General features: G+C 48.7%; 11 protein-coding genes across 11 annotated transcripts; 3 read left to right on the top strand and 8 right to left on the bottom strand.

The window, feature by feature from the left end:
• Positions 1 to 237: 237 nt before the first annotated feature.
• Positions 238 to 990, bottom strand: PG994_003082 (uncharacterized protein; the record flags this gene model as incomplete). The annotated part of the gene is made up of 1 exon (XM_066854491.1): positions 238 to 990. One exon carries the CDS (start codon positions 988 to 990, stop codon positions 238 to 240), a length of 753 nt encoding a protein of 250 aa, XP_066720346.1.
• Positions 991 to 7,880: 6,890 nt separating this feature from the next.
• Positions 7,881 to 8,972, top strand: PG994_003081 (uncharacterized protein; the record flags this gene model as incomplete). The annotated part of the gene is made up of 1 exon (XM_066854490.1): positions 7,881 to 8,972. The coding sequence occupies one exon, from the start codon at positions 7,881 to 7,883 to the stop codon at positions 8,970 to 8,972; it is 1,092 nt and encodes a 363-aa protein (XP_066720345.1).
• Positions 8,973 to 9,213: 241 nt separating this feature from the next.
• PG994_003080 (uncharacterized protein) lies at positions 9,214 to 9,936 on the bottom strand (the record flags this gene model as incomplete). The annotated part of the gene is made up of 3 exons (XM_066854489.1): positions 9,214 to 9,301; positions 9,391 to 9,497; positions 9,622 to 9,936. The coding sequence occupies 3 exons, from the start codon at positions 9,934 to 9,936 to the stop codon at positions 9,214 to 9,216; spliced, it is 510 nt and encodes a 169-aa protein (XP_066720344.1).
• A 613-nt stretch (positions 9,937 to 10,549) lies between these two features.
• PG994_003079 (uncharacterized protein) lies at positions 10,550 to 12,193 on the bottom strand (the record flags this gene model as incomplete). The annotated part of the gene is made up of 1 exon (XM_066854488.1): positions 10,550 to 12,193. One exon carries the CDS (start codon positions 12,191 to 12,193, stop codon positions 10,550 to 10,552), a length of 1,644 nt encoding a protein of 547 aa, XP_066720343.1.
• Positions 12,194 to 13,356: 1,163 nt separating this feature from the next.
• On the bottom strand, positions 13,357 to 13,898 carry PG994_003078 (uncharacterized protein; the record flags this gene model as incomplete). Its single annotated transcript, XM_066854487.1, has 3 exons — positions 13,357 to 13,469; positions 13,604 to 13,769; positions 13,857 to 13,898. 3 exons carry the CDS (start codon positions 13,896 to 13,898, stop codon positions 13,357 to 13,359), a joined length of 321 nt encoding a protein of 106 aa, XP_066720342.1.
• Positions 13,899 to 14,035: 137 nt separating this feature from the next.
• On the top strand, positions 14,036 to 16,841 carry PG994_003077 (Heterokaryon incompatibility protein 6- OR allele; the record flags this gene model as incomplete). Its single annotated transcript, XM_066854486.1, has 2 exons — positions 14,036 to 14,421; positions 14,471 to 16,841. The coding sequence occupies 2 exons, from the start codon at positions 14,036 to 14,038 to the stop codon at positions 16,839 to 16,841; spliced, it is 2,757 nt and encodes a 918-aa protein (XP_066720341.1).
• A 386-nt stretch (positions 16,842 to 17,227) lies between these two features.
• On the bottom strand, positions 17,228 to 18,578 carry PG994_003076 (uncharacterized protein; the record flags this gene model as incomplete). Its single annotated transcript, XM_066854485.1, has 2 exons — positions 17,228 to 17,821; positions 17,856 to 18,578. The coding sequence occupies 2 exons, from the start codon at positions 18,576 to 18,578 to the stop codon at positions 17,228 to 17,230; spliced, it is 1,317 nt and encodes a 438-aa protein (XP_066720340.1).
• Positions 18,579 to 19,141: 563 nt separating this feature from the next.
• On the top strand, positions 19,142 to 20,830 carry PG994_003075 (uncharacterized protein; the record flags this gene model as incomplete). The annotated part of the gene is made up of 2 exons (XM_066854484.1): positions 19,142 to 19,209; positions 20,107 to 20,830. 2 exons carry the CDS (start codon positions 19,142 to 19,144, stop codon positions 20,828 to 20,830), a joined length of 792 nt encoding a protein of 263 aa, XP_066720339.1.
• Positions 20,831 to 22,182: 1,352 nt separating this feature from the next.
• Positions 22,183 to 24,008, bottom strand: PG994_003074 (uncharacterized protein; the record flags this gene model as incomplete). The annotated part of the gene is made up of 3 exons (XM_066854483.1): positions 22,183 to 23,491; positions 23,554 to 23,661; positions 23,737 to 24,008. 3 exons carry the CDS (start codon positions 24,006 to 24,008, stop codon positions 22,183 to 22,185), a joined length of 1,689 nt encoding a protein of 562 aa, XP_066720338.1.
• Positions 24,009 to 24,459: 451 nt separating this feature from the next.
• On the bottom strand, positions 24,460 to 25,722 carry PG994_003073 (uncharacterized protein; the record flags this gene model as incomplete). The annotated part of the gene is made up of 1 exon (XM_066854482.1): positions 24,460 to 25,722. One exon carries the CDS (start codon positions 25,720 to 25,722, stop codon positions 24,460 to 24,462), a length of 1,263 nt encoding a protein of 420 aa, XP_066720337.1.
• A 382-nt stretch (positions 25,723 to 26,104) lies between these two features.
• On the bottom strand, positions 26,105 to 26,596 carry PG994_003072 (uncharacterized protein; the record flags this gene model as incomplete). Its single annotated transcript, XM_066854481.1, has 1 exon — positions 26,105 to 26,596. One exon carries the CDS (start codon positions 26,594 to 26,596, stop codon positions 26,105 to 26,107), a length of 492 nt encoding a protein of 163 aa, XP_066720336.1.
• Positions 26,597 to 27,704: the final 1,108 nt, after the last annotated feature.

Genomic DNA, 27,704 nt, shown 5'->3' with positions numbered 1-27,704 from the left:
TTTGTTTTGTACGGGTTAGATTTGGACTCAGAGCCTCTTGTAATAGGTTATCGAAGCCAAATCGCCCACCGAGAGAAGCGCCCGCACCCACCACACCAATCGGCCACCTGTTTGTTGAAAGACAAAGCATCAATCTCGATATCTAACCTGCCCCCTCGGGTGTTGGTCGTCCCCCACAGCCTCCCCCCTATTTCGTACCCACCATCCTGGCATAGTCTTCGTTACGCATGGTAAGATTCAGAGACAAGATGTCATTGGGCCTAGCCTGGCGTGCAACTGCCACGAGGAGGATTCCACCGGGTCATTGGGAAGCGACAGGCTTTCAGCTGCTGGTAAGTAAAGGAGGGATAGCAAGTCCAACTTGTCGCAGTTGCGTAAAAGTCGCGCGTCTGAGTCCGAGTGGCTCTTTCCGAGCACAGTCGGGCCCAGGCAGACTTTAGCTAAGATCATGTCGATATCCTTGCCCTGTACGTACTCCTCGTCGATACGAAGATGTTGCAAGTTCGGGGTCAGGGCGAGTAGGAGTGCCACGAAGGCGGCCTTTCTCCCCCCTCGCAACTCCTGGACCCAACGGCCGGCATATGGGACGTCGAAACGTTCTACCACAGCGACAAGTTCGCACAGATCTGCTCCTTCTGCGAACACGGGAAGCGCCGGGGTGTCCTTGTAGCGGGTGTACGCGGCGAGGTTGTTGAACCCACTGCAGCCCAGGTCGATCGTCTTCACGCAGGCGGCGAGCTCGGGACGGCACGAGATGGCGCGGAGAAGAGGTACCAAGGGGGGCACGCGGGTGCTCACCGGATACGGGCAAGGCGGAGCGTCCGGCCAGGTGAACCGCCACGTCCATCGAAGCGCGGAGTAGAGACAGGGTTCTGCGATTGGGCGTAGGCGCCTGCTGACACGACAGAGCGCTTGGAGCTCGGCACTCGACAGCAGGTCGAAAATCAGACCAATGATCTTAAGGGGGTAATCAAGGCTAGAACACGTCATCGGGAAGTTGCACACTATGGGTCATAGGCGAATAGGAGCGGTTGACTGGCTCTGGGATTGGGTTCTTCTGCTTGTTTGCCTTCCGAGTTGACGTTGGAAAGAACCAAGACGTTAGTTCAGGTAAGGGGTTGCATACAATGTTGCCTAAATCTCAGCTAGAATCCATGGGTTAGTCAGCAGTAATGATACCTGCTAGGGGGTCCCTGTGTCAGCTCGCTCATGCGTACGTTACACCGCATGAGTTCTGCTATCCCGGACCGCTTCTACATCTCTACATACTTACTACTTGGGCTGACATGCTTCAACGAAGCGGAGTTTGTCGAGTTCGACTTGTATACCAGCAATCGATCAATCAAAGAGATAGCAGAGTTTACCAGAAGTCTTTCTTCCAGAGATGCTTTGCGGAGCCTGCCAATCAATCTTCGGGCGCTTTCGTCCTGAAAACCCACAAGTGACAGGCATAGTCTATGACGAATGGTCCGACCAAGACATTCAACTCTCTTTGAAACATATAAAGCAGAACCACAAAGCTTGTTTTCTCTGCAGCTTGCTCTTCAGGACAAGACAAAGATGGTCGCCAGATGATGATGCAAGTATAGCCGCCCTCGTTATTTTCGGGATGAGGGATGGTCCCGAGATGCTGGATTGGGTTCTCAACGCCGGACCTCCTGGAGGAGATCATGGATCAGTCGCGAATCTCATGTTCAACACCTACCCATCCAAAAGCACTGAATCACGCCCTGCTAACTTGTGCTATAGCTGATATTGTGATTAATATCTGCAGGCTTTCTTCCACTATCAAGCCGGAGTACAGGCTCCGAGGCAAGGCTGTCAATGCACCAACCGAAACCACCATGATTGGCAACCAACCAACCATACAGCCTTGGTAAGCCACCAACCAAGAGCCTTTTAATGTATCACACTAATTAATAAAGAGATTACCTTGGTGAGCCACCTGGTGGTTTAGTTATATTAGGTTAATATGAGGCTTTTTTAAATTTAGTTATATATCGTAATAAATTTTAATATTATTATTTTATATTAATTAATAAGTTAAATTAAAAGCTACCCTTTATTAAAATATAATACTATAATTCTTATTATTAATATTAATACTATACCTCGCTATTATTAAGCCGATTAAATTAAACCTTTAACCGCTATCGAATCGTAAACGTAAGCCTTCCTAGATAAATACCCTGGCTAAATCTCGACGATCACGATTAAGCCGCGCGAAGCCTAGGTCTAGAAGTTTAAATTCGACTTTTAATTTAGTAATAAAAAATATTAAATCTATAAGATTTATATTATTAATCGAACTCTGTAATTTAAAGCCGTTATTAATTAAAGCTTATAAAATATAATAAGTTATTTTTTTAAAAAAAAGATTATATTACCGCGTTTATTAATGAAAAAGTCGAAAAAAAGATTACATATAATATTAATATTAATAATTACTATTAAAATTTAATCGTTTATATAAAACTAAATTAATAAAACCTTTATAAGAAATACAGTAATTTATAAATTAATTAGACTTTTTAATAAATAATATTTTTAACGGCTATTAATTTAATAAATTATTAATAACTCTATATGTTTTTAAATAAATCGAACTTAAAGAATTCTACGCTATTTATATATACTTAAACTTTTAAATCGAATTATATTAAATTTTAATAAATTAAAGTATTATACGAGTACGCGTTATTTTCGAATTTAAACGTTATTAATAAATTATTATATAAGTATTATACGACGCGTTTAAATAAGTTTACTTTATTTTTAATAAATATCGTGTTATTAATGAAATAAATATATATAGTTTTATATACTTTTTTTATAACGTATTAATTAATTAACTTTAAAAAATTATTTTTAAGCTTTTATAAGTTACCGTTTATTCTTTAATAAGAATATTAATAAGTTTATAATTAAAATCATTAACGCGTATAATATTTATAATAAAATCGAGTATTTTATATTTAATAACGCCGGTAATATAAGTATCGCGATAAATTATATCGGTTTTTAGCTTAGTTTTAATAAAAATTATCGACGCGGTCGCTGCTTCGGTTATATTTTAAACTTAGCTATTAGATCGTTATTAAATCTTTTATTAAATAATAATAATAATATAATTATATAGTTAAAGAAAGAGTAAGAGATAACTATTAGCTATTATAAATAATAATAAAAAGAAGGACCGGTTAATAAGCTACGAATCCTCGTTATCGTTATTAATTAAAGCGACCGGCTTAACGAGATATTCCTCGTATATTAAAAAAATAAATACGTTAATTTTAATAACCCGGTAAATCGAAATAAAAATCTTTTTTAACTCGTTAAAAATAATTAAATATATTAATTAAAAACTTATTTTATGATTAAACTTATTATTAAACTACGTCTCAACTTTAAATATACCCCCGTTATATATTAATAAAGTTAAAAGTATTAAAATTAAGCTTTTAACTTAACGACTTATTTTTTTCATAAAAAACTATTAGTTAACCGATATTAATTAATAGGTTTAAAATAAAATTACCGTAATTTAAAAATAATAGTTAAATCCGGTAACGATTATACGGCTTTAAAAGATCTTATAATAATATATATAATTATTTTAATAAATTCGAATTTATTTTATTAAAATTAAAGTCTTTTAATACTAACGTTATCAATTAATTTAATTCGATAGAATACTAAATCGGTATTAATATTATATAAGTAAAGTTTAACGCGTATTATTAAAATTTAATTAATACGTTTATATATTACGTCGCTTATATTTTTTATCTAGCTTAATAATAGGTATTAATCGAAAGAATATAACGCGAGAGTTAGTAATAAATTTATAATAAGAAAAGAATTATATAAAATTATTAGAATAGCAGGAACTACGGCTTTCTATATTACCTTAAAAAGAGGTGCTACGTACCTGCGCGCACGAAACCCTTTCTATTTCATTAAGAGGGGCATACGATACCCCTCGTAGCTCGTATTAAAGATAAATATAAATAATAAAATATAACGATTAAACCTTAATTAAACCTAAAATTTATATATATATACGAAAGCTTATTTAATATTAATTAATGGTTACCCGTAGCGATTATAAATTAATAAGAGTAAAGAGACGGTTTTACGCCCTTACTGACGTAAGGACGACCGTATTAAAGAGCTCCGAGAATTTCCGCCCGTTAAAAATTCGGAGAAAGAGCAGAACTAAATTAACCGTACGAGGAGGAACCCCTTTTCCCGAGTATATATTATAAAGAAGAGACTAGGTTCCGAATTATACGCGAGACTAGTTAAGCTATATTTAACTATATACTTAGATAACTTTATCGTACGATTTATAAGACGACAACCCCTATTAAAAATAGAATTAATTACGGTCGGCGAATCGGGACCGAGCCCGGACGTACTGAACCTAGATAAACCGATAACTTTAGACCCCGAACTATTTACGTATAAAGAAGTTTTTTAAAATACCGATATCTTTTTAATAATTTAAAAAAAAAACGTTAACCTTGCTTTCTAAAAACTCGAACTTTTAGAAATACTTTTTAAAAAGATAACACCCGAATTACTTACGACGTACCTCGCACGATACTTTTTAAAATACTATATACTAAAAATAAAAAGAATGTTCCTTTAAAAAGCGTTTAATATAAAGTTTAAAGGATAAACTAAATACTAATTCGGTTAAATTAACCGTATATTTTAAAAAAAGCTTTATTATTACTTCGAAAGAAATAGAATTAATATACCGATAAGCGGATCTTTTAAAAGCAAGCTTGCACGATTAATACCACCGGCCGCTCTCGTATACTAATAGGACCGACCGGTAGAACCGACTTCGGAAACCCGAAAAGAAGATGTTTTATACTCTTCCCTAAAATAAACAATTAGATAACCGCCGCCTAAGCGAGAAATACCCGGTCTCCGTATAAAGTAATCGTTCGCGATATTACGGGATACTTTAAGCCCGACGTTTAACCCTGGATTCTTAAGTATTTAAACGTTATAAGATATCGTCCCTTTTTTTTTTTTAACTCCGGTACCGCCGGACTAGACCGTACGATTATCTAGTCTAGCGTACGTTATAAAATACGATATCTTTTTAAACCGAGCTATTTATAACGGTAAAATCGATTAAAATAAGGTCGTTACTTTTTTAAAGGTATAAAAGAAAAAAAAAAACTATACCGGTAAACCGTATAATATCTTTTATAATAAAGTATAAATATTTATTAAAATATACCGACGGCTAGATATATTAAAGGACCAGTATTATATAATCTTCTCGAATATTCTTTCCGGCCGTATAAAAGCATTCTATCTTAATTATATCGGACTTAAAAAAAATAAAACGAGATATACCACCTTATAAACTCGTACTTTAATATAATAATAAATTACGTATAATATTTCACGGATTAGATAATAACTTCTTTTATATAAATAAAAAGTAAAAACGCCGAAAAACAACTTATTAAAGTTTTAAAAATCTTATTAAATAAGCTCTAGCTCGTATAACGAGCCCTCGAAAAGGATTTAAAAAAGAGATCGCTTTTTATACCTCCGTCGTTAAAGCTTATCGAGAAGTTCCGGAACGTTTAATAACCCTTATCTATTAAAAACTAATATATAAAACGTTATTCTTCAACCTTCGCGTATTATTAAATATAATAATAAATTAAAAGATTTCGAAACGATACTTAATAAAAAAACTATATTAAAACCCGGCTACGGATATATATTTAATTAATAAACGGTTTATAAATAACCGTATAAAAAAAACCGACTAATTTACGGTAATAAATTACCGTATAATAGCCGACTATTAAAATAAAAAAGTAACTAACGACCCGTTAACACCTTTTAATTAAGGCTATCGTATAAGAACCGGCAGTTCGAACGAAGAACTTATCGAATTTACTACAAGTAAAGCTATTAATCAATAAACTACCCAGCCGAAAAACGAACTCGTATAATAACCTAATACTTCTAAACGTGTAATAATATTAAATAGGATCTCCTTACTTAAAAAAAATATAAGGATTTCGTTTAAAACTAAGAAAAGAAAAAAAAGAGCTAGAAAACGATAAAAAAGAATACAACTATCTCGATCCGGAAAACGTATAATAAAGCATTAACTACTTAACGAACGCCGCGTTTTATTACCGGCTTATTAACGAAAATATTCACTTTATAAATACTTAGTTAAACTAAGAACGACGAACGAGAAAAAACTAATAATCGATATTATATCGCTCCGAGAATCGTATAAAAAAAAGGAGATCTCGGAGATCTGCTAGGTCGACGGCCGAGATAACCCTATAGACGCCTTCACTAAGAAATCTTTAAATAAAGCCCTCGAACAGCTAGTATTAACTAACAGGTTAACCGTACGCGTAGAAGCGTACGTCAAGAGACTAGACTCGCACGGCGAGTAAGAAAAGAAGAGAAAAAAAGAGATATCTTCTTCCCTAACGGGGTATAACGTATCGCGACATACGACAACGCCCCTACTACTGTTACTACTTCTACTACTATTATTACTTCTGATTAGTAACGGGGAAATAATACACGTTGGCCATCACCTGTACGGCTCAGGCAGGCACCGAATACCGGATTAGCGCAACCCATCCGTACGAGACCCTTACGGAGGGAAGACTCGTCTTAAAAAGGGGAGCTGCCCAAGTCTATTATTAAAACAAAGACTGCCAGTGTTAGAATAGCAGGAACTGAGGTTTTCTATATTACCTTAAAAGGGGTGCTACGTACCTGCGCGCACGAACCCCTTTTTATTTTATCAAGAGGGGCATACGATACCCCTCGTAGCTCGTACTAAAGATAGATATAAATAATAGAATATAACGATTAAACCTCGATTAAACCCGGAACCTATACGTACATACGAAAGCTTATTTAATAAAAATATATAAATTAATTAATATAAAAGCTTAAATATAATAAACTTTATATTATAGTTAACTTTAAACGAATAACGCGTGTAAATTATTAATAGCTTTCGAGTTTACTTTAATAAATAACGTTAATTAATAATAACTAGGCGCTTTATAATAAATATATACAATATTAAAATAAACCGATCGAGCCTTTCGATTCGAATATATTAAATCCGATAAAATATTAATATCGGTAACGTTCGAAATACCCTCGGCTTTTTTTATAATATTAAATTTTCTTATTATATAAGCTATATTAATTAAATATAAGACGTTATTTTTTATAATTAGTTATTTATTAAATATAGCCCGCTAGTTTTTTAATATTATAATAGTAAAGATTTAATTAACGCTTCGATTTAAATATAAAGCCGATATTATTTATAAAATTAACTTAATATTTTTATTAATTATAATAAAAATAATAAATAAAATAAATAAAGAGGTAGTATATATTAATATATAGTTATGATACTAGGATTAAAAGATAAAATAAATAACTTAATATTATAAAACTATTATTAAATAATATATACTAATTAACCAGTTAACTAACTATTAACTAACCGGCTAGTCATAACTAACCAATTAACCGATGCCAGTCGGTTAGTGTGATTGGTACATTGACAGCCTTGCTCCGAGGAGTCCATATCATTCCTCAAGCAAAGTTTGATCGATTGCCAACAAAATCATGAGAAATGCAAGTCACAAGGCGACAACACTGGATGGCACCCTAAGCGACTTGTAGATGTTACGGAGCAACATATCAAACTCATTACCTGCAATCTCGAACCCCCAGTCTCGCATTATGCGACATTGAGCCACTGCTGGGGCGGTGCGAGCATCCTCAAGTGTACAGTGGATAAGTTGGAGGTACTACAAAGAGAGATAGAGTACAACTCATTGCCAATGACCTTTCAGCATGCCGTCACCACCGTCCGGAGTCTCGGTATCCGCTACATATGGATAGACTTGTTGTGTATTATTCAGGACTCCGAGGAGGATTGGCAGACCGAGGCCGCAACCATGGGTAAAGTATACCAACACGCACTTCTGAACGTAGCGGCAACACATGGCAAGAACAGCCATTCTGGACTCTTCACGTCCCAAGATCCACAGACAAGCTTTGCGGTTTTCCAGATGAAAGGCGAAGAAACTGGTGGCATCGAGATTGTCATGACAGAAGACTTGACCATCCCTTCTGGGTACTGGACGGATGAAGTCCAACAGGGGACTTTGAACAAACGAGCTTGGGTTCAGCAGGAGAGGCTTTTGTCCCCCAGGATCATCCACTTTGCCCACAAGCACATGATCTGGGACTGCGCTCAGCTCCACGCTTGGGAGCTTGCACCAAAAGGGTCTTGGAAAGCGATCGAGGGGAGCGTTGGAGCCACCTCGGCATTGAAGACGGGCCTATCTCCGTTGACACATCTGGATTTGGGAGATGCCTGGTTCAGTATCATCGAGACCTACTCGAGGTGCAAACTAACCTTCAAGTCGGACAAGCTCGTGGCCATTTCTGGCATGGCACAGATTTTGGCGGCAAGGTTTGGTGACCAGTATCTACAGGGTCTCTGGAGAACCGACCTGACAGCACAACTTTGCTGGGAGGCCAAAGGACCAAGAGAGCAAACCCGTATCGATCAAATACCTTCGTGGTCGTCGGAATCACTGAGCAATACCCCAATACAACCCAGTAGATGGTCGGGTGGCAGGAAAGAGAAGGGCACCGGTTGGGATGCAAGAACCGCCTCCATGCAAATCCGGATCCGCTGCGTTTGCAAATCGTTTACTTTCACAAGTAACCCGGTTTGGAACGCCGATTTCGAAGCCGAACTCATCATTCAGACCTGGAACGAGGATACAGAAGACGACCTCATCACTCGTTATGGCATGGGGCATGAACTCAAGGCGGCGCATGATACCGCAGATCTGAAGTCTGGAGAAGACTTGCTCGTGGCTATAATGTATCGTGGGGCTACGGAACCAGAGGGCTGCTGATAGAGCCTGTTCAGAGGACTATCGGCACATACAAACGGTGAGGAAAGATCTGGGAGAGGAACACAGGAACTTCTTCGCAAATTGCAACGGTCGGCTACGGTGGTTCAAGTCTGAATCCTACACCCGGAGAATGCACCAAGTGAGAAGCCACATAATTGTGCATGGAAAGGCTGGTGACACGAATACCTCATCCATTCCTTCGCCGCAGAGCCTGAAGCTTCAACATAGGGTTTTGGGGGGCCTATTTCGGGCACGAGGCCTGATCCACAACCGAGTTGGCGATGTTCTTGCATTCCTGGCCATTTTTGAGGACCTGGCAGGTGTACGTCCTGGAACACGTTAGGTTAGTCACATTTATAGCAACTTTCACATGGGGAGATACGAGGAGGACTGAATGGGAGGAAGAAAATGCACGTACTTGGAAGGATTGGGAGTGCTGCTGTAGCACGCGTTGGTGATGGGCGTCGTCTCGGTGCAGCTGTACTCGATCCAGCCATAGACGGTGACGTCCTGGTAGGTTGCTTTCTAACGTTGGGGTTCGTAACGTTTAGTCACATCATTCATCCAATTCCATCTGACCAAACCGTTTCCAGTGGAACTCGCAAGGAGTACATGTGGAGAATATGGTCGTTGTTAAGGGTAGACATACCAGGAGCGTAGCATTGCTGCCGGGCTGAGTCAGGTTGCAGCGCGGGAAGTCGGCGGAAGCGACAACGGTGCCCGTCGACAGGCCCAACTCGAAGTTGAGCTCGGCACTGGCCCCAACCTGGCCGTTGATGGTGCCGGCCGAGCCGCAGTCCCACTCGGGCTTCTGGGGCTCGCCGCTGGGGTTGTAGTTGCACTCCGCCGGCGCGGTGCACGCGCCGATGCCGTTGCAGGCCTTCGCGTCGAACATGGCGACGGCCGGGGCCACGAGGGAGGCCACCACGGCGGCGGCGACGGTGAAGGTGGTAGAGTACTGCATGGCGGGCGATATGGTGCGAGAGGTGGGTGAGGGCAGGCTGATCTTTACTCTTGTGGAGAGATCATCATGGCCTTATATATGTACATAGACACGACCGTACGGCCCCGCGAGAAACGACTGGCAATCATTCGTTCATGACCTCTTTAGGGGCAACCCATGTTTCCACCAGGTGGATGGTCGGCCACCCAGCCTCAAACCAATGTAAAAGTAAAGGAGTGCCCAAACAAGTGGTAATGATACGTGTTAACGAGCAGGCAAACTCTCATATATTAAAAGTCTCGTCTTTGCATGGGGCACGAGTCATGTTCCGTGGCCTTTCAGTCCTCAAAGGGGGAAAGCGACAACGGGGTACCGTGGCCAGTTCCATGTGGGCCGAGACCGACAATCCGGGGCAGCAGGGGTGATGCCAGGTCAGAATATCCGCTAGAGTCCCACCCAGCGTGGCTCGGCGAACCTAGAAGCAGGCTCGAATTGTGATCAGCGCGTTCGCGCTACAACTGCCGAATTGCAGGAACGGTTCCTTGGATCTTCCGTAACTTGGACTCTCAAGCACCACCCCAGACGTTTCGGACTGGTGGTAAACAGTAGTACTTAATCTCGGGTGCCATGCGTATTACATTCCCGCCTTGGTCACTCCTAGCTCTAGTAGACATTCTAAAAGGCTATCTTTCTGAGCTTGGGCGTACAGCACGTCTGGATCAGTGATGGGACAGCCCAATGCCTCTTCCAGCGACCCTTGATCACCACCTTGAGCCATAACTGACGGCGGAGATCCAGTTTGATTGGAGTTCTCTGCATTGTCTATACTGGTGCTGGTGGTGGTTGAACTGGTCTTCTGCAAGTTTGATTGGAAAATTCCGGCGGCCGAGAATGGCAGGAAATCCTCATAGGTAATCGGCTCGGCCACGAGCACGCCATCGTCAACTAAGCGCTGCGCCCAACCGATGACGGCCTCTTCATGCTTATCCATGAGATCGTGGAGCTCAGTGGAGGTAGTAGTATCCTGACCAAGTAGTGCAGCGAAGTCGGGCGGCATCCTGGTTGGCTGCTTACCCTTGCATCGGTACCGGCAGAAGATGAGCCGTCGCCGACAAAGCTCGCGCAGGTCATCCGGGTAACTGTCTCGGAACGTATCGGACAGGATTTCATCGTACTTGCGACCTTTCGCGGCGACATTGACGGCGGCCGTGGTCTCGGCCAGCAGCTCATCGTATAGGCGGCGGCCGGCCGCGGTCACCGCGGCGCCGCGCTCCTCGATCTCGCCGAATCGAGCGCAGTGCGACCCCTGGACAAGCGATCGCTCCTCCCATCTCGGCTGGCAGTCGTCGAGGTCGCCAAGAGAAACGTGCTCCGAGGGGAAGTGGACAGGCTCGTCGAGCGCGAGGAAGCTGGTCTGACGCAGTAGAATGGGGCAACGACGCCGCGGAGGACCCTCGATGCGCTCCTTGACGGCCATGCCCTCGGAGACCATGGCGCGCTGGGCGGCGTCGATGTCCAAGGTGCGCGGCGTGAGGTGGTTGATGTGGGCGGTGCGGAAGCAGGCAATGTCGGCGAGGACCGGGTGCTCGGCGCGCAGGCGTGCGCACTCGTCGACCGTCGAAGCCGCCACGCCGCTGGCCCAGCTGAACGTCCGGAGCGCCTCGCGGATGAAGACCTGGGCCTGGTCCGCGTAGAGGCGACCCTGCTGCCGCTGCTCCGCCGTGTCGAGCAGCGAGAGGAGCTCGGCGCTGAACAGGGACCGGCGCGACAGTAGCTGCAGCGCCAGATCGCGCGTCCCGCCCTCGGATGTTACCAGCTCTGGTCGCAGCAGGGTCGTGAAGATTCGGAACGGATTGCGGGCCAGCGACGTCGTTGTTATCGGTCGGAAGCAGGTGGCGTGCATCGGAAGCCCGGCAACGGCAAGGTTATAGTAGCCTACGGGATACATGCCCAGCAAAGCGAATATGCGCCGGACCGTCCGGAGCTCGCTCGGTAGACCGAGCCGTATCGCGCCATGCCGTTCTAGGCTCAGACGTTCCGGCGAGTCCGGCATTGTGTTGTTATTGGCTTGAGACTCGTCGCCACTTGCCAACAGAGCGGACTGGTTTACGCCCTGCACTATTCGCACCAGGTCGCCGTAGAGCGCTACCTCATTTCTGTACATGTGAGACATGGCCAGCGCGAAAGCGGTGCGGAGTTCGTCCGCATGGACGTAGGGTGCCGCATCCGGCGCCGGGTCCTGAGGGTGCAGGCGCTGGGCGGGCGCGGCATGCAACATGGCGAATGCAGTATGAGATAGCAGCGACGAGACTATCAGGAACAACGAATTGGTCACTACTGAGGGTGACAATTAGTAGGTAATGTTAAGCGCTGAACCCAAGTAGAAGCACCAGGGAATGCTCATGAAGCAGCAAGAAGGAAGAGTCGTCTCGAGTCTTATCCGTCTGCTGCACCGCATTGACAAGCCCAAACTTTGTCCGTCTCCCTTTGCCCGGCATGCGCATCCTCGCAGCGCCCATTGTCGCGTGAGCATGCGTAACACGGGGTTGGACGGCTAGACGCCACAGCTGTATCACGGATGCGGTAGGGACCAGCCCCTTTATCCCTACATTTCCGTCTTTAGCCGAAGAGCTTATCTACTACTTCCATTCCTTCGAAAGTCCAGTGAAGGTGCGAGCGCGGAATCATACGTTTCTCGGCTCGAGTAAGTGTATGTAGGAATTAGATAAGGTGTCACCAGGTATGCATTGGTTATCTCGTGACTCGGCAATTGTCGGCCTACCCAGGAGCTGTGGTTTATGGTTGGGTGCGGAATCGATCAGGGCGGGTGGTCGCGGATAATGACAGACGACGGAGCCACGTGGGGTCGGGTCGGATGTCATCGAGCGGATGGATCAAGAACCCAAGCAGTGGCTAGATCTTCCGCGAAGTCGTCCGAAGTATCTCTTGTAAAACCAAACACTCCCTGACCCCTTCATCTGTCTCTTGTCTCATCAGTGCTCTTGAGGTAATTACATGCTGGGCCGAGCATGGTGCTTCGGGCTGGTTCCTCTAGCTGCCTGTCCATGCGTGTTGAAATGAAGCACACATAACCAATCTGGCTAGGCAAACTGTATTCTCATTAGATAATGTGAACCATTTTCTCCGGCAAAAGTCAGTAGTAAGTTACAGGTGCATGGTAGAAAGTAGGTATATTTTACCAATGTCATTAGATCGGTTTTCTGCTATGGCGTGCCGCTGTTTATTAGAGGCCTGACGCACTGGTCCCCAAATCATTGCATCCACTGCAAACAGCGCCCCCACTAACTTCCTGAATTCCACTTTCCGGGCCATCATGGTCGTCAATTAAGCCATAACCATACGAAAAACAGTGCATTCTGTTCTATCAATATGCATCGAGCTCCAATCTATATATTCATCGCATATGCTATAACCGAGATCTCACTTGAAGTCTTGAGATGGGCTGAGTGCAGCGTTCGCCGTTGAGAACAGCGCTCGAATGTCCACTGTGGCTTTCTGGGGCGTCTTCTTGGGCGCCTTATCTGCCAGTCGGCCTAGACGCAACCAGTCACTTAGACAAAAGCACGGCTCGGGCTTCGGTTCGTTTGCGACTGCATTGATTTCACCACGCGCGAGGCCTTGCCCATCGATCGCCATGCTCTGGTGGAGGCCTTATCGTCTAACGTACGAAATTCCTGGGCCGGGCTGGTCAGGTTGTTATCTTTTGCCGCGCTCAAGGTCATTCGCTGGCCCTTGAACTCGCGAAAAGAGCGGTTGCAACTGATGGCGGGGTTGCGAGCATGACAAAACTGAGGAGCTATGCCCGGTATCTCAATACCGGCTCCGTCGTGATCCTAACGGAAGGTAGCCTTGCCTGAATACACCGTACACCGACTCATTGCCCAATTGCGTAAACGCAATACATAGATGCAGTTGCTTACCTGGCGTTTCAGCTGGGTCCCTGAAAACCCATCGACTTGCATTGCGAGTACAGTAAGCTTTCATCCTGGCGGCCCTACAGCCTCACGCGCTAAAACCTGATGCCCAACCACGGAAGCCGGAGTCAGCAATCAATAGAAAAACCAATACTATTGCAAGAGCATATCGAAAAACCGCCAGTATGTCTCAGCCTGAGCCTAGAAACATTCAAGACCCAGAGTCACCAGAGAGCGAAGCCGTCGGTCCGGACTGGGAAGAGTATGACCTCCAAATAGCTCTCGACCAGCTTGCCGGTGGATCCACAGATGCGCTGAAGCTGTTTCTCGCGCGGCAGGAGGGCGTCGACCCCAACACAGTCTCGCTGACTTCGACGCCATGGCGCGCGAGCGAGGATAGCTCGTTGTCATTCATTGGCGCTGTCGATAACATTGACCCTCCAGGGGTGGACAAGGGTGTAGGCGCAAAAGGGCCACGGCAGCTCCGCCGCGTTGCGCTCGAGAACACTGGCACACCTTACGAGTACTCCAGACTCAATCCAGAGCTCCGACAGCTTAGACTCTTGAGACTGTCGGCCCCCTGGGGAAGATGGTATTGTAAGGCAGCTTGAGCTCCAAAGTTTCTCACTGAGTGACGCGCCGGCTTTCTTCTGCCTGTCATACGTCTGGGGAGATCCCAGCCAATTCCTCGCTGTCAACTGCGATGGGGGAATGGTCCCTGTCACTCAGAACCTTTTCCACGCCCTACGAAATTGCTTTGACAGGTACCCAGAGTCCTGGCTATGGGCCGACGGCATCTGCATTAACCAGCAAGACGTTGCTGAGAGAGGATCTCAAGTCCAGCTTATGGGCAGTATCTATGAGAAGGCATCAATGGTTCTTGCACACCCAGGCCATTACCGATACGGCAAGGTGAACAGCGAATCGGAGTCAGATGATCACGACGAACCAGTCGTGGATCATCACGTGCAAGGAACCACCGTCGATGACCCGCAGAGCCTTGGCGCCAACGGACCTGGTGATTCGACAGCTTCTACAACTTTGACCAAGTTCCCCAAGCCAGCTGAGTCTTACGGCATGGCCGATTTCCAGCCCATTGAAACCGGCGATGCATATAGCTCCACCAATGTCCAGAGCGCTGTCAGCATCATGACATTCTTGTCGAGAACTTGGACAGTGGGCAGTGAGGACAAGACCTTGTCTGATACCTACTGGGATAAAACAAGCTTACCTGACCTTAAAACACAGGAGGGACGCAAGAGGTGGACCAACCTTCTCGAATTTTGGAGCCAAGACTGGTATTTTCGGACCTGGGTCTTTCAGGAAATCGTCCTGGCGGCGAAAGTCGTTGTCCTGTATGAAGATACAGCAATCAGTCTCGATGCCATCACGGAGTTCTGGTCTTTGGCCGGATCGCGCAGCCTTCCTCGAGTACTCCGCATTGGGCCGTTAGCGGACATATACAACAGGGTCAGACACCTGAGCCCCGTCAGCTCTATCAAGTCATTAAGGGAGAAACGAGGAAAGGGGACAAATGATCAAGAAAGGAGCGATGCCTATGCTCAAGACTCTCTGGAAGACGGTGTGGCATCCGGCCCAAGTCTTTTGGAGCTGTTGTGCCTTTCCCGAAGCAATCTCGCCACGGACCCCCGGGACAAGGTATTTGGACTCCTAGGTGTGACCGATGATGCCATATCACGGTCGATCGTCCCAGACTACTCTCCAGCCAACACTGCTGCCAAGCTGTTCATTGATGTTGCTTCAGAATTAGTTCTGTTTGGCCATGTTGGAGATCTTCTCCATCATGCCGGCCTTGACCAAAAGATTTCCGACCTGCCCTCATGGGTTCCGGACTGGACCAAGCAGTCGCGGTCGACATTTCCAGCCCACTTATACCAGTGCATGGGTGAAAGCACGCCGAAATGCTCCATTCTGGACACCGAAAGGGCAAAGAAGCCAAAACTCCGTGTCCGGGGAGTTATCCTCGCGCAGATTAACACCGTGGGGGCCCCTTGGAAGTTTTACTCCCACGATCCATCCGAGCCCTCATTCGGCAAATTTAAGAACGCACCTGATGTAGAGATTGCACCAGCGCCGCTCAATGACGAGGATGCGAGGAACTTGATTCTCAGCATGACCGACGCGTTTGAGGAAGACATTGCTCCGCGGTACAGCGAGGAGGGTTTCCAGGACGCCGTGGCCCGAACTCTCGCGGCGGACTGCTCCTGGCAAGGTGGCCGGATTGGACGGCGAAGCATGGGAGCCTCCACCACGTCCGATGCGTCTCAGCGGAACCAGCTGCCGAATCCGGTGGCGCCTCGTGCTACCCCTGGCGACGAATTCTTCGAGGGCCTAGACGCCTTCCAACGCTTCTATGCCCGAGGGCCGGAATCGGAGGAGGACCTGACAGCGCCGGGGATCCGCATCCACCAGACGGGGCTCTTCATGTGGCTCTTGGACTTCGACAAAGGAGTCGAAGCCGATCTTCAGCACCGCATGGTGCCCTTCACCACTCCGTTTCAGGAAACACAGCGAGGCCGGCGCTTCGCGGTCCTGGGAAAGCCATCTAGCGATGCTGTCGGTGGCGGTGGCAGTCCTCCCGTCAACGATAACAGGGATGACGATGAAACTGGGGCGGAAGAACAACTCGACAACCACTTTATGGGCACCGTGCCATGGGATGCGGAGAACAAGGATTACTGTGTCCTGCTCGAAGGCTTCCGAACGCCGTTCATTCTGCGCAAGGGGTTGCAACAAGGACAACAAAAACCCGACTCTTCAAGCAGTGTGGATGGATCTGAGCAAGAGGAATTTGAGCTGATGGGGGACTGCTATGTGCATGGGATCATGGATGGCGAGCTGCTGTACCCGGCGGACAAAGTCGATGAGGATCTTGGGCCGGAGTTCCGGAGTGTCAACGATGCGGGGAGAGAATACGTGGTGCGGGCTCCTCAGGGTTATGTTCTGTTTAGGAACTTCGTTCTTGTCTAGCCAATGTTCTTCGGTCTTCGCCCAGCCGCTGGCCGTGTGTTAGTGTGTGTCATATTTCGCGGGTTTCACCACGTTATATACCATAATTGCGGCCGGAAAACAGATATTCCACTTTACGACATCATCCTCCCGTTCTACATGTGACTGAATCGCTTCCAGCCTGATGTCATCTTTCACTGTCGTCCTCGAGAGTCTGTAAGCTGGTGTATTAGGAGCGGAGACTGCATGATGAGGGCTATGTACTACCAGTGGTCACATACTCATATCCGGCGATCACTAGCATATGCATAGTCCTCATAGGAGATCATTGTAATTACTATTGGTGGTGGATATCCGTAAGATACCCAAACCACGAAACCAGGGGCACCACTTCTAGCCTGGGTCATCTAGCATGTGGTCTCATCACCAAGACCCAACTCAACAGCTGCGAGTAGAAGCTCCATGAAACCCGCTCCCACAGCCCTGATATTCGCGTTGTACTGGGCCACCGTGGGATAGAAGGGGCAGCTGGCCGCGTTGTTCCCTTGACTAAACTCGATGGTGTAGCTGTGTACCAAATTCAGGCTCGGGTCGGCGAAGTGGCGCGAATACGCATAGTCGTCGCTGGCGCCGCTGGTGGGGTACAGGTCTGAGCTCTGCATGGCCGTGTAATACCGGGACCCGCCGCCGGCATTGAGGCCCGAGACCATGCGGGTGGCGGCCGTGGTCTGGGCCGTCAGCTCGGCAGCGGGGATGTACTCGCCGTAGCCGCCGCGGGTGCCCGGGGTGTCGCTAAGGATGCCGCGGACCGAGTCGAAGGAGGAGTTCTGGAAGGTCATGCTCGGGTACCTGCTCTGGTTCTCGTCGCTGCCCCAGCTATAGAGGACGTCGCCGGCGTACGAGTGCAGGTCAACGTACCAGCGGATCTTGGCGTACGTGTCGAGCACCCACTTGAGGCCGCGCGTCTCGGGCTCGCTGAAGGCGCTGGTGCCGTGGTACGTCTCGGATGAGGGGTTCGTCGACGCCACGCTCGACCGCACGCTCGAGGCGAACTTCCGGGTTGAAGTCCCACAGGAAGTCGAAGTTGCGGTTCAGGTCGATGCCGCTCGTGGAGCCCGTGCCCGACGCCGGGTTACGGTTCTTGCGCCAGCAGCTGTTGCTGCTCTGGTCGTAGGCCACGCCGTCCGGGTTGCTGAGCGGGATGAAGACGATGCCGGCCGAGAGGGCGGTCTGGACCTGCGCGGCGGTGTAGGTCTTGGATCCGTAGGTCAGGCCCGCGTTGGTCTTGTTCGCGTAGAGAAGGTCCGATATGAAGAAGAGGACGTTGTCCGCGGACCCGCGCTCGCGGGCGTGGATGTTGCCGTTCAGGAAGACGCGGTAGGCTTCCTTGCACTGGCCTCCGCTTCCGCCGACCACGGCGCCCTGGATCGACGCACCCTGGTATGTCTTGTAGGGCGTGGTGAAGGTCTCAATGCCGTAGATGCTGGCGAGCCCTTTCAGGCCGCTGGCAATCTCGTTGACGTTGAGAATGGTGCTGAAGCTCGTGTTGGAACCCTGGGAGCCAAGGCCCTGAGGCGCGACACCGCCTCCGCTGAACCGGTCCCCGGTGCCAATGGGCGTCCCATTGTTACGGGATTGGCGACCGCGGATGGCCCTGATGTGGCCATCGTTCTCGCGCTCTTCTGGTAAGAGGCAAGCAGATGAAGTAGCGCTGAGAGCCAGGAGGCCCACGAGTGAGGCAACTGAGAAAGACTTCATGGTGAAGACTAGTAGTGACGCACCCTGGGGAAGAGAAGAAGAGCAGTAACAAGATGCAAGCGTGGATGGGTCTACCCTTTTATGTGTCGTAGTGCATGCTTGACCAAGTCTGCCAAGCAGCAACTGTTTGTCGTGGTGATGCTACCTAACCTCTCGAGTCAAATCTCGGCAGTCGCCCCTGCTTGGTAGCTGCGATGTTGGATGCAACCGATAAGGTCCTGATAGGATGGAAGGAGCCGCCGGTATATTTTGCCCTACATATATGCTAAGCTTTTTAGGCTTGAAGGTTTCGGGTAGTAACGCATGGATTAGGAAGGAGTCCCGCTCACCTTCCGTGCTGGGTGTGCGATGCCGCCTTGGCATTCTAATCCCCAGATTGGTGCACGACAGGGGCTTCAAGGTGGGAGGAAGATGGGCGTTGAAAAAATTAAGACACTAAAACCAGTTCAAAAATAAATAAATAAAAAATAAGATAGATGTCAAGTTGCGTTGGCTTGCACAAAAGCCTGTGCAAGGACCCAAAGTGCCACGTATTTATTCTCTGCGCAAGGGGTAGTAAGCGCATGCAGAGTTGGCCCTTCGTGCTGAGCCACAGCATAGCCCGTCCAGTATGTTGGTTGGACGCCGCATAGTTGGTTCACACTCTGGGACAACCCCTCTCACAGCTATCTCTCCCCAAATATTAATGTTCTATTACTTCCCATTCTTATCTTGACTTCTGCTTCTCCAATTAGCCTCCCATTGAACAAAGTCCCCAGGCTTGAGTCCTAATTACCAATCTTCATAATCCACATCCCTTTCTAAACTCCATTTAATGTCTGGTGTCGATTATCCGGTGGTCTCTTTGAGTCCCAATACCTGTTATCGAAACGCTGGGAGTTGCAGCAGTGTCGAAGATGGAGAACGCATGTACCGTCTGCAAAGAAACGTCCCTTTTCTGGCATGGCCTTTGGGAACGAAAGCAACTGTTCCGAACTCGAACCCCCCACGGGATATCCGAGGCGTATCAAACAATGCACGCAAGACACAAGCCCGGCTGGAGAGATCCACGACGTATCTTCTTTGGGGGAGGTGCTATGTGACGAATGCCTAAAGCTCGATCTGCTAGGAATCTCGCGGGAAGCTCATGCATGGTCGCTCATGAACCAGCGTGGATATCGGTCTCGGCCTGCAGCTGAACCCACTTGTCCCCTGTGCCATATGCTTGCCGCCCCTTTTACAATGTCGAGGAAAGAAACCCAGAACGTAAGGATACGGGATCAAGAGGAAAAATACCAGGTAATTGCGGCAAACCATCGGATTTGGGCGGGCCTGGAAGAACGATTGAAGTTCAGAACAGAAAGCCCGGCTGTATGTCTAATGTTGGAACCTGGGGATTTCAGTCCATAAGATGCCTCGTGGGGCGGCATTGGAAAATTCCAAGCCAACGGCGGCCCTGTTTTGCTTCAAAACCCGATTGGTCCAGAATTCTTCTCCCCCAAATAATACCTCATCAATTTGATCACGGCACAGCAAAACCATGGCTTAGTTACTGCACAGAACACCACAAGCTGCTGTGTAGATCAGAACTTGAGTCCGTTCATGGCCTCCAAGTTATCGACTGCACGACGCTATCAATCGAAAGTGGTGGCCCAGGTTCGGTCTATGTTGCACTGAGCTACGTCTGGGCAAATTCAGGAGACGCCTGCGGGTCGATTCGCGATGATGGTGGGAAAAAACGGCTTCCAGAAAAACTGTCCGCCGTCGTCCGTGATTCCATCGAGGTGACCAAGACACTTGGGTATCGGTATCTCTGGATCGACAAGTTTTGCATTGACCAGAACAATCCAGAGTCGAAGCACGATCAGATCCGACAGATGGACGCCATATATCAGAACTCTGCTTTGACCATCATCAGTGCTGCTGGTGTTGACGAGACCTATGGCCTCCCGGGAGTCGGCAACAAAGCCCGCCGGCGACAGTTGGTTTTCAGAGACCAAGACGTAACTGTGATTCAGGCCCCTGTGGATCCTCAAGTTTCGATAGCCTCATCCCACTGGGCAACTCGAGGTTGGACTTTTCAGGAAGCGCTTCTGAGTCGCCGCCGCCTTGTCTTCACCGATGACGAGATGTACTTCGAGTGCAACACCATGAACTGTTTCGAAAGTGTATGCTTCCCGCTCGACATGCTACACATAAAGAACAGGTCGAAGACCTACGAGCGTCTACGCTCCGGGATGTTCGGGGAGGAGTCGAGGACAGGAGTTTGGTAAAATCGTCCACGAGAAACTATCTTTGAACAATTTATTCGGCAGGTATCTGTCGAACGTGGAAGATTATAGCGCGAGAAATCTCCGATATGATGAGGACTCCTTGAATGCTTTCAGGGGGGTTCTCGGGCGTTTTACCAAAGGGAAATATTCTTTCAGTCATATCTGGGGAATGGCGTACCCAGACCCTCCCAAACACAAAATGGATTGTTTTGCTTTTGCGTTGACATGGAGACATGCGACGAATATGCAAAGACCACGGCGACGGCATATGTTTCCCTCTTGGACATGGACCGGTTGGCAGGGTCCAGTAGAGTACGAAATCGCCAAGGGCCGAAAATGGTGGTTTAATAGCGGCATCCGAGACGTACACTTCGGAAATCCGGGCGACGGGCCTACACTGGCACTTACGGACCTACCCTCGGAGAGCAGATACACGGTTTTGTATATAACAGGACCCTTGGTTCCAGTTGAAAGGTTTACTTATCACCCAGAGGCAATTATGGAGAAACCATGGCTGTTGGGGCCTTGGGCGATGGGTGGACATGCAACAGCTTTAACATGGTCAAGTGATGCCCAGTCCGATGCAGAAGTCCTTGAGAAGCTGAAGGACAGCTCAAAATGGCAATGCGTCTATATTGGTAGTTGTTTGAGCAGATCATTTGTCATGATTCTAGGGCTACATGGGGAGGAAAATACTTGGCAAAGAGTTGGTATGTTTTGCGTGGACGCGTATCGACACGACATTAATGTCATATTGAAGGCCAACCTCTGTCTCAAGACGGTTGTGATAATATAACTAGACTCGTTATCCCGTTATCAATCAATGAATCATGAATCAGGGTGTTGTGGAATAAGTGTCTGAGAACATAGCTATAAGGCCTTGCTACTGTGTTTCTTAGTAAGGCCATGTCTTCATGAATCATTCCCTGTACACCCGAAGATGCAATATTCCCTCTTGTGAGTGTGGTGATATTTTAAGGGGGTAGGGTAGGCTGGATACGAACCAGAGAACTCTGCTCTGAATTAACGCGGGCTTAAGAAAATGGGATTTGAGTTGGAATTTAGGCCAACTTTATATGACGTGCAATATGTGCCCGTAAACCCGAAACACTATACAATATGGTTGCTACTGCTAACTTTGTGTCCCATAACATCCTTTGAGCCCGGTCAGGCAACGTGAAAAGGTTAACTAGAATGTATCATTGATATCTCCCTAAACGGTCCCAGATCGCCCATAAGATACGCGTACCCGATATAAAATCTAAAGCCCGGTGAATACTAAGATCATGTTGATGGTATGTCATCCCTCAGTATAAGACAGGCACGGGTAGCCTGCCGCCTTCACATCTTTTCTAGGCTTTACCGCTTTTCTTGCTGGGCTTTCCACCGTCGGTCATGCCAAACTCGCTATCGAGCTCTTCCCTAAGCAGCACCTCCCGAAGCAAAGCAGCAGCGATGAATCCCACCGCGCCGAAAGCAATAGCAACCTGCCACGACCGCTGGAGCGCGCTGCTTTGCACTGCTACCACCTGGCCACGCGTCTCCGCCGGGAGGGAGTCCAGGAAGTAGGCCGTGGCGTCCCGGTACGCCTCGCCCGCGATGAAATCAGCGGCGATGGTGGAGTTGCTGCTGATTGCGCCCGCGCCGGCCAGCTGCGAAGCCCGGTTGCCGAAGACGGTGCCGGCGATGGCGAAGCCCCAGACGACGCCGAAGCTGCGCATGAACGCCCACGTCCCCGTTGCGAGGACCGTGTCCTGGTCCGTCAGCGGGGCCAGGAGGGCCGGGAGCAGAACCGGGATCGCGAGGCCGGCGCCGATGGACTCGATGAGCTGGAAGCCGACCCAGGCGCCCGTGCTCGAGTTCTCGCCCAGGATGGAGAAGAGGCCGAACCCCACGGTAACTAGGGCGAAAGCGACGATGGGGATAGGTTTGTAGCGGCCGAACTTGGTAAGCAGGAGACCGCCAACGATAGCAGCGGGGATAAGGGCGAGGATCGTCGGCAGGAGCATGATACCGGACCGGCAAGAGGTTTCACCGAGAACACCTTGGAAGTAGACGGGGAGGAAGTAAAAAGCCCACATGGTAATGACGCCGTGCAGAAACGTAAGTGCAAAGACGGCGAGAGTAGCACGGTGGGTGAAGAGGTGGATGGGCATCATAGGGTTCGCGGCAAATCGACTGCCCTCAAACGCGATAAAGCCCCCCAGCGCGGCCATGCCCACGATAAGTGGTACGAGAACCTCGTAGGATGACCACGCATACTGCCCGCCCGCCCAGCTGAGAGCAATCAGTACCGCGACCGAGGCGCCGATAAAGATGGCGTTGTCGAGCCAGTCGAGGCTGGAGATCTTGGTAGCCAGGATGCTTTGCCTGTCATACTTGACGTGCAGGAACACGAACAGTAGTACGAGCGCCGGGCCACCGATGGGTAAAGACAGGTAAAATGCCCAACGCCAGGTGCTATAAGTCACAATCAGTCCCCCGAAAAGAGGGCCTAGGGCTGTCCCCAAGGAAATCATGCCGAAGACCATGGCCATATAGTTGCCCCGCTCCCGGAGGGGGCCCAAGTCGCAAATGATAGTTTCGACGAGGACACTCAGCCCGGATGCCCCGACTCCCTGGATGACCCGACCAGCGATCAACATGCCCATATTGGTGGCGCTGTACGGCGCCTATCGTCAGCACGAGATCTTCATCATATTCGGAGACCAACCATCACTCACCCGCTACATATACCGCTTCCAAGCAGGAAGGCAACAGTCGATAGGATCATGGGCCAGCGGCGACCGAATACATTGGCGATCTGTCCAAACATGGGCTGCAAAGAGGCCCTGGATTGTTGAAAATAGTCAGTATCTGTGGCACGTGGTGCATCTCGCGGCGAAGCTCGAAAAGGGGTAGTTTACATGGTCAGGAAGTACGCGTTCGCGACCCAGATGTAGTCATCGCCGCCGCCCAAGTCCTGGACAATGACGGGCAGCACAGTCGAGCTGATAGTGGCTTCTAGCGCAGTCAGAAGGCTAGCGAGGGCGAGAACGGCCAAAATGGCCCAGAGTCGGAGCCCTTTTTGAGTCTGTCGCTTTTGTTGGACACTTTCATCCGGTGCCATCTCCTTGGTATCGCTCGACGGAGCTCCAGAGTTCAGGGCGTTGGAGTCGGCTGCTTCTTGCTGTGGCATGATGTCGGCTCAGATTACTTTAGTAGGAGAGAGAAGGCTCGACAGTAATGCTGGTGAAAGGTTGCTGTTGTGCTTTTTGTCCCAGGAAGTATACTGAGAAGGGGGTTGAGTTACCCAGCTGCTCTTGTTCGGAGCAGTTATATAGGAACTTACTTTGGCGGAGGGTTTCTTTGATATTGAAGGTACCCCTCGTAGGGTTTCAAGGTATCCCGGAGGGTTTTACAAAACCTTACGAGATTTGAGATTCCACCCGCACGTAAGCGAGCAGTCAGCAGGTCATATTCTGACTGCCCGTCCTACACTGCCCTATTCTATTTGACCTGGCCTCCGTACTTATTACTGCTCCCATGAAAGCCGAATTGGAACAGACTAGGTATATCAGTAAGCTTGGATCTATAGACAGGGCTCCAGCTCAGTTTCCGGAGGGGGACATGTTAACCCAGTCGATCATCTAATCACTGAAGCATGCCATCGTACTCGTCATATTCTCCCGTATCAGCTCCGTCAGCGACTTGCTGCCTCTGTGTGATTTGATATCTTTCTGTGCCATAGCAGAATGTAGCAGCCGTGCTCGATCTTGATCGGCAAATATGCCTTTGCTCGAGAGCGAACCAGCTGCCTCACCTGAGATACAATAAGCCGGTGGGAGCCCCATGCAACGCTCCAACGTTTGGATCTGGGTTTGAATAACCTCGATTACCAACATGGCATATGCCTTTCCGGAAATGTCCTGTAACGAGGAAATGCCTGCAATCCGGAAGACTGACTTGAACTTGATAGACTTGAAGGTCTCCGGGGGCATATGAGATAGTGTTCTCGACGCGTCATGGAATAGAGAGTCGTAAAATCTCATCAGCGAGAGGTAGCCCGAGATTATCAGAAGCGTCGTTTCCGTGCTGAGAGACTCGGTTTGGGCAGTCAACGATGAGACGTCGGCTGGGACGAGCAGATCATCATGGGTAGACAAGTCCGAGGGAGCATGTTGACGAGTTGCTGTTGTTACATTCCGGATAAGACCAATGAGTTGTTTGGTGCATGTAAGGGCGATTGCAACTGGGTTATCAATAACCATGCTTGTGTCGCCACCTATCTCTGCGCAATTTTCCACGGTGTTGCGAGGGTCGGAGAGAAACGCGCCCATGGCCGACTTGCGCTGCTTCATTCTCTCTCCGAACCCTGCCTGTAAACTGGCTTCTCTTGGAGGCTGGTCAGAAGTCGTGGAAGACAAGCATCCGGACGTGTTAAAGAATGTGTCGAATGTGCTGACATCGAGCATATTGTTAAAATTTTGACCCGCATACGTCATGTCCAAGCTGTCTGGTGCATCTAGTAGCTCTTGATGGCGAGGCGACGTGGTCAACTGCTCTAGTGTGGGGAAGCTGTCTGGAGGAGGGTGTTCCTCGGTCGACGGAAAACCAAAGATGGATGCATCGCCGACCGCTAACCAGCCCTTTAAGTTGGCCTCGGGCAAAGTATTGTAAATGTCAGTGACAACAGGGGTTGTGGCCGAGTCGCTGGGTGTGCTACCATGATCAACGAGAGGCGTCTTCCGCGGTCTCCCGGGGTACCCAGGGGACGCAGTGGTGCATGCTACGCCGGCGCGGACGCAGCGGGCACATGTCGCTCTACTGTTTTCCTCTTCCGCGCTGGGGCATCGCACTCGTTTCGCCCTGCACCGGTCGCAGGCGGATCGTTTTGCTGTTGCCTTCGGCATATCACTCCAAACTCTGCAATAGTAGCTGAACTAGCAGGTGTTTGATGGGATAGCGAGCATGACTTTGGCTTGAATTCGGTGCGTGCTTACGTTCTGTAGCTGCCACAGCGACCGTCAGCTCAAAACCATCCGAGAGATGAACCGGAGTTCTAGCCCAAGCCCTCGGAGGGGTTTTGACGCCCTAGCATTAACTGCTTACGGCGAGCGTCTATGTTAGGCTTGGCCGGAGCGGGGTATCGATAATACCGACTCAGCTCATAATAGCCGGAGAGAAGGATTCCTCCGGCTCATCATCTCTTCATGGAATGCTGGTGTCAATGCAGAAAGAACATACATGCAGGGCATGCTACACTTTGGTGCTTGATATGAAAGTCTCCTCTATCTACGTCTGACCAATTCGCTGCGCGAGAGTCTCGTGAATCAGCGTGTAATTCTTGTCCAGATCCTTCTTCACAATGCTCATCAACGCCTTATTGCACCGGCAGTCGCACACCTGGACGACCTCCAAGTCCCCGCTCCCGTCGCCCGCCGCGCGGACCGTGAAGGTGCTCTCCATGGTGGTGCCCATGGGGCTGCGGGCGCGGACCCAGAAGCCGTCGGCGGTGGCGACGAACTCGTAGGTGCTGTTGATCTCGGAGCCCATGATGGGGTTCTCGTAGTTGTCCTTAACGGCGTAGACCGCGACCTGCGGCGGCGACAGCGGCCGGACGCCCTTGGGCAGGTCGTACGAGTCCCAGGCGGGGCTGGGCTTGGCCTCGAAGGATACCAGATGGGGGTCGCACTTGATGAAGAAGGTGTGGTCGCGCAGCTTCTCGATCGCCGCCTCGCGGGCCAGTCCGCCGCTGGTCGAGATGCGGGGCGAGACCTTGGTCATCTGGAAAGATCCCTCAAAGACTTGATACGGTTAGTGTTTGGCTAGGTGGATTATTGTGTCTATGGGAGTGATGGGTGGCACAGTAGCCTATGGACAAACACGCAGGAAATAACTCACAGCCCATTTTGATGCTGAGTGGATAGCTAACGTTCTTGTTTTGGTTTTGTGCCTAAAAGGATTGGTAGACAGTTGGTTCAGGGGCTTTTGTCTCCAAGATTCTCGATTAAGGATTAGAAGATCTTATAGGAGCCCTTGGCCTCCTATCCTTCGACCCATGACGCGTCAGATAGCGTATGTCCTGGATACGAATACCGCACGCAGTAGCGCGACGATAGACACGAACACGCCCAAGTGACGGCCACGCAGTGGGAAAGGCAAGCTGGACGTCGGATTAAGCTTTGTCGGAGGTCTATGCGGAGCGGCGCAGATGTTTCGCGGGCCGAAACCTTTGCGAAACGATCTATTCATTGCAGCACCGCCATTGGCACGGACAGCTACTGGAGTCTACTGAAAGAATACCCAAAATCATTTGACAATTTGCAATGCCCCTGCTCGGCAAGTCATACGGCGGCGGGTAGCGAGCGCTTCGGCAGGCAAATCCACTTCTGGCTAACACGGTCATATCACCCCTGCAGGCGAAGCTGTCAGAGCTGCAGCTTCTTTAATATCACAACAGGGGCGGAAAGTTCGGTTTTTAGCTGCATAAGTGAACTCTGGCCTCGCTGTTTAATAAACACGCGACATCTGAGCTTTAGCAGCCACAGCACATTGTATCCCCGACAACGAGTCGTGTCCTTACAGATACGAAGAAGGTTGATTCCAACGAATGGACGGTTTCTCTGTGAGGCCCTGTAAACTATCTCCTTTTTGCCTTCACCAGTAGCACAGCGCCTCCCTCATTTCCTGACCACCAACCAAGTTGCCTGCTGATACCACTATGCATCTGTCATCGTATCGCGGTATATTTTAAGAAACAAACATCAAGCATGGGACCACCGAGGACCTTTTGGAGATAATAGCCCTCCCTTATTGCTAGCATATCTTCATTCAATGAAACCTCCTTCTTGGCTCTTCTCTCGCCATATACCCTCGCATCTTCGGCGGCGTG

This window comes from Apiospora phragmitis (assembly GCF_038363925.1).
Source record: "Apiospora phragmitis strain CBS 135458 chromosome Unknown utg000003l:1.0-2676785.0:1.0-2680665.0, whole genome shotgun sequence".
In the NCBI taxonomy this organism is placed as follows: Eukaryota; Fungi; Ascomycota; class Sordariomycetes; order Amphisphaeriales; family Apiosporaceae; genus Apiospora; species Apiospora phragmitis.
This window is presented reverse-complemented; position numbering and strand designations above follow the sequence as displayed.